The 9,138-nt window shown below is 36.8% G+C and overlaps 1 protein-coding gene across 2 annotated transcripts; it reads left to right on the forward strand.

Moving 5' to 3' along the window:
- The first annotated feature begins 562 nt into the window (after window positions 1–562).
- LOC144711874 (Methylthiotransferase) lies at window positions 563–4,970 on the forward strand. 2 transcript variants are annotated; one of them, XM_078585994.1, is made up of 4 exons: window positions 563–918; window positions 2,345–3,402; window positions 3,882–4,386; window positions 4,842–4,970. In XM_078585994.1, the coding sequence occupies exons 1-3, from the start codon at window positions 599–601 to the stop codon at window positions 4,382–4,384; spliced, it is 1,881 nt and encodes a 626-aa protein (XP_078442120.1). In that variant the 5' UTR covers window positions 563–598; the 3' UTR covers window positions 4,385–4,386; window positions 4,842–4,970. The 2 variants fall into 2 exon arrangements, with proteins under 2 accessions (XP_078442120.1, XP_078442119.1); XM_078585993.1 differs by lacking the exon at window positions 4,842–4,970 and having other exon boundaries at window positions 3,882–4,492.
- The last annotated feature ends 4,168 nt before the right edge of the window (window positions 4,971–9,138 follow it).

Consider the following 9,138-nt stretch of genomic DNA (forward strand, 5'->3'; position numbering starts at 1 on the left):
TCATCCGACTAAATTTAAAAAAACTTTATTAAAAGTAAAACCAAATACATTCTTAAATTGCTATTATCCTAAGAACATTCCAACTATTTTATTCATTACAGATTACTTTGCCATTAAGTGTGATTACAAGACTGATGAATCCTAGAGCTGTTTCCGCCAGCTATTCATTAAATGCCTTGTTAGCATGCATATTCATAGTCATAAATCACAATACTCCTAAGTACATTCAAAATATTTTATTCACTACAGATTACTTTGCCAGTAAGTATGATTACAAGACTGATGAATCTTACAGCTATTTCCACCAGCTATTCATTAAGTGCCTTGTTAACATGCACATTCATAGTGATAAACAAAAATACTCCTAAAAACACTCCAACTATTTCATTCACTACAGATTACTTTTCCAGTAAGTATGATTATAAGAATGATGAATCTTAGTGCCGTTCATCCAATGTATCCATTAAATGCAGATTTTTCACTTACATATTCATTTTCTCCTTTTTAAAAACCAAATAAACAATAAATCGGCTTATCGACGTCTCTCCTGTAAATAGCCAGGCCAATCCATTCTTGATTCTAGTCTCTTGGCGGGGCAATGGCGACCTTCTCCTTCTCCGCTCTACTCAATCAGCCGCCATCCATGATCTGTATTGGGCTTCTGAGGTGCGGTTGTAGTCGTCTATCAGTTTCCTCTTCCATTGCTCGCCATTCATCCGCTCAGTTTGGAGGTGTTCATCGTAGTTTCAAATCGCCAATTTTTCCCTACCCATTTGCCTGGCCTTCCGATTCCTGCTCCTCGACCTTGAATTTTTCTGGGTTCTTTGCGCCGAAACGAGGCGGCGATCAAAGAGCTTGCCGATTGGTTCGATGGAGATCGTCGGTGGCGACGGAGGTGTCGGTTGATACCCAGGTGGAGTAAGTATCGTTACTGTCATATTTCTAATTTCTGTACTGCTGTAATCATGATTTCGATGATTTTGATGATTGGTTTGATCGCTTGTGGCTGCTTGAATGTCTGTTTAATTTTTATTTTTTTCTTGGATATCTATTGTTTTATTGTTGTCAAGATATCATTTTTCCACCCTGCCGCATAGAGGTGAAAGTTGAGTAGTTCTACAGAGATGATTTGGTTTGTTCCTTTCATTCATGAGAAATGGTTACAAGCGCCATTAGTATATTCGATTGAAAGCAAATAAATCATTTGAAAGTGAAAATTGTTTTAACTCTGCGAAGTCTATATTCGTCGTAAGATTCATTAAATGATGCTTTCGACTCCGAGATTATTCCTGCGCGGATTGGAGGGGGATAGAATGGGATAATGTTGATCTAATTTCCTCCGAGGGAGAAATAGGGACACTTTGTCTGAGAATATATTTCTTTATTATTTTGAATTATAGGTTTTACAAGTCGCTCCTAAGATTTAGTGGGTGCTGATCAGGGTCCTATAGGCCCAATATTTCTGATTATTTGTTTCTTATTTTCTTTCCAAGATTAGATGAGGTTGGTCGCAAACCTTTCTAAGTCCCAATTCTTTTGTAATTCATATTCATTTTAAATTTTTATTTGTGTTCTTTCTGATTTTTTGTTTCCATTCCCATAATTGTAGAATCAAAATCCAGGACATCATCTATAATTTACTTCTGGTTTTGCCATTTTCAGCAACTATAATGCTTAAATTTATTTTTAATGCCCTTAAGTGGGTCTATCATATTTTTTGCCTCTTCATTTTAACGTGTTATCTTCTTCACACATCATATTATTATGTCTCTTTATCATCAACAGAAGAAAGGTGCAAATCCAAGCATTTTCAAATTTAAGTGATAAGTTTGAAGAGGCCCTCCGTGGTCAAAATGCCAACTTGTAGAATCTCTGTATGGATTATGATAAGGTTGGATAAACGCATGGAGGAGAAGAGATCCACAGATAAGTTAGTGATTGGAAGACCACAGAGATAAAAACTGAGGGGAATCTTTGCCTTCTGCAGAAGCTGTGGGGGCCACCAAGAGTTGTTACTTGCATCACTCTTCTCTAACTAATGTACCCCAATAGGCAATAATTGTACCCGTGGAATTTGCAGATTACCCTCCTTGTCCTTCTGTAATCAGAAAACTAATGATGGTTGATAATTAGGAGAAAATTTTCTGGAGCCCTTTCCTAGTGCACAGAAACCCGTGTTAAGTTTCCGATTGGGTTTAACTACATTTTATGAAAGTTTTTTGCATCTTTATTGATATTTTTGGGGAAATGATTGCTTCTTTTTAGTTACCCAAATTTTTTTTGAATAATATCTGCCATTAGTTTCTCGAAATTTATGGCATTCCCTCTTTTTGTGCTTTCCCAGGTCAACACATACTAATAGCCCACTGCCACACAAAGGGCGTATTTATCACGAGACATACGGATGCCAAATGAACATTAACGACATGGAAATAGTGCTCTCAATCATGAAGAAAGAAGGCTACGCAGAAGTCGTGCCTGACCCGGAGAGCGCGGAAGTCATTTTTATCAACACATGCGCCATTAGAGACAATGCCGAGCAGAAAGTCTGGCACAGACTCAACTACTTCTGGTTTCTTAAAAGAGAGTGGAAAACCAATGTTTCCACTGGAAGGGCGCATTCTTCCTGTCCTCCAAAGATAGTAGTTTTAGGGTGTATGGCTGAGAGACTGAAGGATAAAATTCTAGACGCAGATAAGATGGTAGATGTGGTTTGTGGACCAGATGCCTACAGAGACCTGCCTCGGCTTCTTGAAGAGGTTGATTATGGGCAAAAGGGTATTAACACTCTTCTCTCACTTGAGGAAACTTATGCTGATATCAGCCCTGTCAGGATTTCCAGCAATTCAGTCACCGCATTTGTCTCAATCATGAGGGGATGTAACAACATGTGTTCCTTCTGCATTGTCCCCTTCACTAGAGGCCGAGAGAGATCTCGTCCCGTGGAATCGATCGTGAGAGAAGTTGGTGAGCTTTGGAGGGAAGGAGTAAAAGAGGTGATGCTTCTAGGGCAGAATGTGAACAGCTATAATGATGTTTCTGAGCTCAGTGATGTTGAGCATGGTAGTAACTGGCAGCTTAGTGAAGGTTTTAGGAGCATGTGTAAGGTGAAGAACATGGGCTTGAGATTCTCGGATCTCTTGGATAGGCTATCCTTGGAGTTTCCTGAGATGCGTTTCAGATTTACTTCTCCCCATCCGAAAGATTTCCCTGATGATCTTCTTGTTCTGATGAGAGATAGGCATAACATTTGCAAAAATATCCATCTTCCAGCACAGTCAGGCAACACTGCAGTGCTTGAGAGGATGCGTCGTGGTTATACTCGAGAGGCTTACTTAGATCTTGTGCAAAAAATTCGGAGTATCATTCCTGACGTTGGACTGAGTAGCGATTTCATCTGTGGTAAGCGTGATTTCTCTGCCACAATATTTTCATGTTATTTCGTCATTTACTCTTTATCATGGTACCAAACTTCGTTGAATATTCTTCGGCACCTTCAATCCAACCTTACACGGTGTATCTATCTCAATATTTTATGAGAAATATATTCCATATAACATAGGGCATAAATCATCTGTTAGGAAGGAAGCACCACTAACATGGAACGTGCCAACACTGTCTAAAGTTGGATTAAAACCATGTTCCATGTAAGTGCCCTTCCATCCTATCTGATGATTTATGCCCAATAAATATGGAATGGATTTCTCATAAAATATTGAACTAGATACTCCCTAGATTAATTCGTAATGCAACAAATATCTATGAAACTTTCACAAGGTTGGGAGTAATTTTTTAAAATCAAAATGATCAAAAGCAAATATTAATCTTCCGTAGGGTCATTTAGTGTTTATCTCATTTGATCTTTGGTGATATTGTTGCAGGGTTCTGTGGAGAGACGGAGGAGGAACACGCTGACACCTTGAGCCTTATGAAAGCTGTTGGATACGACATGGCTTACATGTTTGCATATAGCATGAGGGAGAAAACCCATGCCCACAGAAACTATGTTGATGATGTGCCCGAGGATGTGAAGCAAAGAAGATTATCAGAGCTCATCACAACCTTCAGAGAGAGCACAGGACAGTGCTATGATGCCCAAGTGGGAACTGTCCAGCTTGTTCTTGTTGAAGGACCCAATAAGAGATCTCCGGAGAACGAGCTCATGGGGAAGAGTGATAGAGGTCACAAGGTTATATTTGTAAACGAATCAGTGAAGCACACATCTGACGCAGATGGTTTGAAAAAACCTGAAGTTGGGGACTTTGTGGAGGTCAGAATTCTGACATCATCTAGAGCATCTCTATTTGGAAAGGCTCTTGCGAGAACCACTCTCTCTGCTTTTCACAGAGAAAAAACAGCATCCCCCAGTGAAAGAATACCTTAACGGTACTGAAGACCCGCACCCAACCTTCAGTATTTTTTTTCCCTTCAAAAAAAATTCTAACCATGATATTCAAGTTTTTGATTATTTCTTATTTCTTGGTTTGAGTTCCATGGTTAGATCACCCTCTGTAGATTAACTTTAAAGAAGGATGCGTCATTTCTCCTGCTAGACTGACTATAAACTACTGTCCTCAAGGGACCTTACTAACAGTGAGATTATAAATATCATATACAAAATAGTTACTTTTTCTATCAGATTATCAAGGAATACTTACAGTAGCACAATTCCAACGCTATCTTCTTAAGTGGCATACATGTCTTTGGTAAGCCTGTAACCTTTCTAGCATCCACTAAATAAGCAGTCTTGTCGATACGGATGCCATATTTTGTAATTTTTCTTCGTTTGACATTAGGTTTCATGGAGCACGAGTTTTTTGATTTGAAAACTTTATGTGCAGTGTGATCTATATGACGGGTGTATCGAGATTTTAGGATCTTTGGGAAGTTGACGACTTTGAGGACCTTTAAATATGTATAGCATCTGGACAGCAGTCAATTTGGCTGTGCAATGGATTTTTTTTCATCCACTTATGATGCAAATATTTCTATCGTTTAATCTAAAAATTTTCATGTCCTTTTAATATTCCCTTGAGAACTAACGTTAATCATCTCATTGTACACTTGTTCTTCGTGATGATATAAATTAGGAGCAAATTGCATCATTTCTAACTATACCTTACTATAATAAAGAATTGTTTTCACATAAAAAAATGTATTTCCTTTTATGAGATCTCTGGAGAAATTATTTGCCTTTATTATCTTTTTTTTGGAATTGCAGCTAGTGCTGAAGGACTCTAATCATACTATCTGCTTAGTTAGATGGGAGTCTCCTAATCTCTTAACCTTGTGCTACACACTCTTAAAAAAGGCCTTGCAGTCCCCCATAGATTGGGCATCAGCTCAATGCAAGCCCCATTTGCACGTAACAAGTTTCTTTCTACTTGTCAAACTGCAGGGATTTCATCCTTCATTTCCTCTTTCTTTCATTTTTTATTTTAATATGATCCATAATATATTTGGGGTTTGGGTTGCCCACAACTCCTGGGTATCTCGACTCTTAATGCAGATCTTAACATGATACTGGTATATCTCTAAACATGTCAGATATATTCCCCGTTTGAATTTCTATAGATTTTACAAATACTTCTAAGATTATAAAATAAACTTCATCTCTAGCTTGGCTTGTGGATATGAAGCTGATGTGGTTTATTTACCAGCACCTGATCCAACAGTTTGCCTTGTCTCATCCATTGTAAGATGTGAATGTTGGTGATGTCAATTACTTATGGAATAAATTTAATTTCAAGGGGTCCGTACATAGAGCTGATCCTTTTGGAAAAAAAATTAAACCAGCTCTCGATTTATTTTCTTATCCTTGTTACTTTTTAGTGTGGATAGCAGATGATGTCATCATACCTACCTGGCTTCTTAGCCTACTGACGTAAGATGTTATGGAAACTTTTTCTTTCATGAAGATTGCCAGGTAATTATGGATAAAATAGAAGGATATAACTAAGTTTATATGGGGTTCATATCAACTGGCGAAACATAAAAATCAAACTATAGATATTTCACACAAGTTTCTTGGTTCTCATCAAGAAACAAGTTCAGAATACAAGAGCAAAACAAATATTACAAAACATAATACAACAACAATTGTAAATATCATTGAAGTGATCCATGTTTGAAAAGAAATGATTCTTCTTGATTGATAACCCAAGAGATAAGGGGGAAGCTTTTGATCATCCTTTCTTCAGGAATATGTAATTATCATAGTCCACTTGATTCACTAATTCTCATTATACTCACATTTGTCTGGAGACAAACTTAAATCTAATGGTTCTTCAATGCAGCCCGTGTAAATGTAAAATGTCACAGGGGGAAATTAATAGGTCAAGGTTAATTAGGTTAACTAATTGTAGTTTGATGAATATTTTGTTTCATGATTCCTAGAATGCATGATGTGTTAGTAGTTATACTTCAACAGGTAGGAGGACATTATGGCAGGATCTGTCACCGGGGCAATCCAACCCTACTCCAAGAAGAATGGTGCTATGGCCCCCCCTTGATATCTGTATGGAGCGAAAGAGCTGCCTGGTGATCCCTAGGTTTAGTGGGGCAAGTCAATATATTGGTCTTTGATGAGAACATTCCCCATCCATGTTAAATTATTTGAATTTCATTTGATGATTATTTAATCACTCACATAACTAGCTAGCTATTAGGTATGTCAACCTATTTCAAAGAAATCCACTCATGAATGAGTTTATGCAAAACTAGATTAATACATTTCCATTCAAAAACATATTTTTAATTACATTAATCAATGATGAAATGAACCCCCTGGATTAAAGCACATTTGATATGAATTTCCACAATGATGAGATAAACCCCTCAGATCAAAATCGACTGAATATTATATTCATTGTTGCCAGAGCTTATATTTATATTCAAATTCTTGAAGTGGCTTTTGATGATTAGGGATGAGTCCTTTTATTTTGGTTAATTTAAAATCTTAATTTTTTTGTTCTTTTTCTTGATATTTTTTAACTTAATTACATCGCTCTATCCCAGAGAATATATCAAAAGTACACTGACCATCTTCTCCCACCATCTCCGGTACCATGAATTATGGAAGAATTTTTTTTATGCGGGAAAGGATCATCAAGTCCTAGTTCAAAGTATATTTTAAGATTTATGAAGACAAAAATAATTTTTCAATTATAGTTGGAACACGAGTCATAATCTGAGGTTAACAGTTTGATGTATAAATTTTCCGACATAGGATTTTATCTAACCTTATTTATCATGGTTAATCCGATGGATTAATCATGATGACATCTTGAGATAGGAAGGAACAAACTCGAAAAAATACTTTATAAATTAACAAAACCCACTTCATTAATAAACCTTCTAATAGATGGAATAAATATATGCATTAAAAATCATGATGGAGTCTCTAAAATGAGAATATACTATTTAATGATGCTTAAATGTAATACTAATACAATAGAAAGTGTGATACATAGAGCCATTTCATTGCCACACATGCCTCATCAAGCCTTACATGCCCCTAGGTCATATGACCTTATCGATTTATTTGATGGTAAAAGAAATTAGATAACATATCATACTAAACTAATGCATTTAAATGAGCCCTATACAGTATCATTAAACATTTTTCTCCATGAACCATGTCCAAGACGATGCACTTCATGAAAAAAGTTCGATCTGCTGAATTTCATTAAATAAAATATTTATGAAACTAAATTTTGATTGCCAAACTAAATTTATTTTTATTTTCCCTCTTCTAAGGGGTCATATTCTAAGTTTTTCTCAAGAAATAATAGCCTATGACATTCCAACCTCATGTTCATAACCTTTGAGCTATTTGATGATTTTCCACACATTCCTCTCAAATTGTCTATCATATCATTATTCTAAACTATGTGATTGATGGAAATATATGTGGCCGGCAAGCCAATTACACATTCCACATCTCACTCTATGTTCATTAATAGAACATATTCATTATAGTGCATGTGTGATGCTAATAATGAAGCCCATGAATACATAGTCAGACTTAGTAAATTATGATGAGATCATAATACGGAGATCACTAGTCTTTAAGCATGTGTTTTAAAAATTCCTATTTGAAAGATGCACGAGAAGGACATCAAAGTATCCAGAAAAAATAACACTATCTAGATTCACTCATATGATGAGTATGGTCGGTCCCATAGCCATTAGTGTGGAGACACTAAGGATAGATAATGGGTGCTCTTTAGCGGAAATGGAAAGAGTTCATTAAATTTATCTGCACAAATCCCTTAATGGTATTATACCAAACTGCCAATCAAATTGATTCACGTCACAGTTGTGTAAGTGGTCCTCAGCCCTAAGACACTAAAGACGTCTTGTGGATGAATAGTTGTACTTTGATTATGACTTAGTGTCTCTAATCATGGGATTATAAATAATCTTAGTTTGGGTACATCAAGAAGTAAATGAAGATGATTGATTGGTCAAGATGGGATGGTCCACCCTCAATATAAGAGGTGACAGCTCAAGGAAGATGATGCGATGAAGTCCTTGGCCAAGGCAATGAAATATCGGAGAAGAGTTCTTTGATGATTTTTGAATGTATCAGTATTAACTCAGATGACTGATAAGGGTTTGACAGTTGGCCATACCCTAAGTCGTCCAAGGAGCATCAAGTGGATGAGGGACTATACGTACATGACAACCGATGGCGAACAAGTTCCAAAAGTGAGCCAATACACACTCCTTTGTATCTTTTAGAATAAGAGGTGTTGCTTGGCACCCCATGTGTTGGAGATTCAACCTATCGAGTGGGTTAAATCGCTACGACATTAATTAATCTATATAATGATATAGTTAATTAATTTGTAAGGCCAATAAAGGTTATTGTGATGCTGGAGTCGTTAACTAGACTAATACATGGGCCTAGAGGGTCACACGCAAATGGTCTTTTGGAGATCGGAAGATATACATAAGTTTTGAGGGTTTTATGAAAAATATCCACTGAGTTTAAATAGGGAAAGGCCCTGTGATTCAGGCGCGACTTTAGGAGCATTCCGATGAATATGAAGATTCAGGCGCGAGTTTACGGGCGAGAATTAAGATGAAGGCACGACTTTAGGAGCGTGAAGATGTATCTTCACATGAAGGCAC

Source organism: Wolffia australiana, chromosome 14, assembly GCF_029677425.1.
Source record: "Wolffia australiana isolate 7733 chromosome 14, ASM2967742v1".
Taxonomy (NCBI): domain Eukaryota; kingdom Viridiplantae; phylum Streptophyta; class Magnoliopsida; order Alismatales; family Araceae; genus Wolffia; species Wolffia australiana.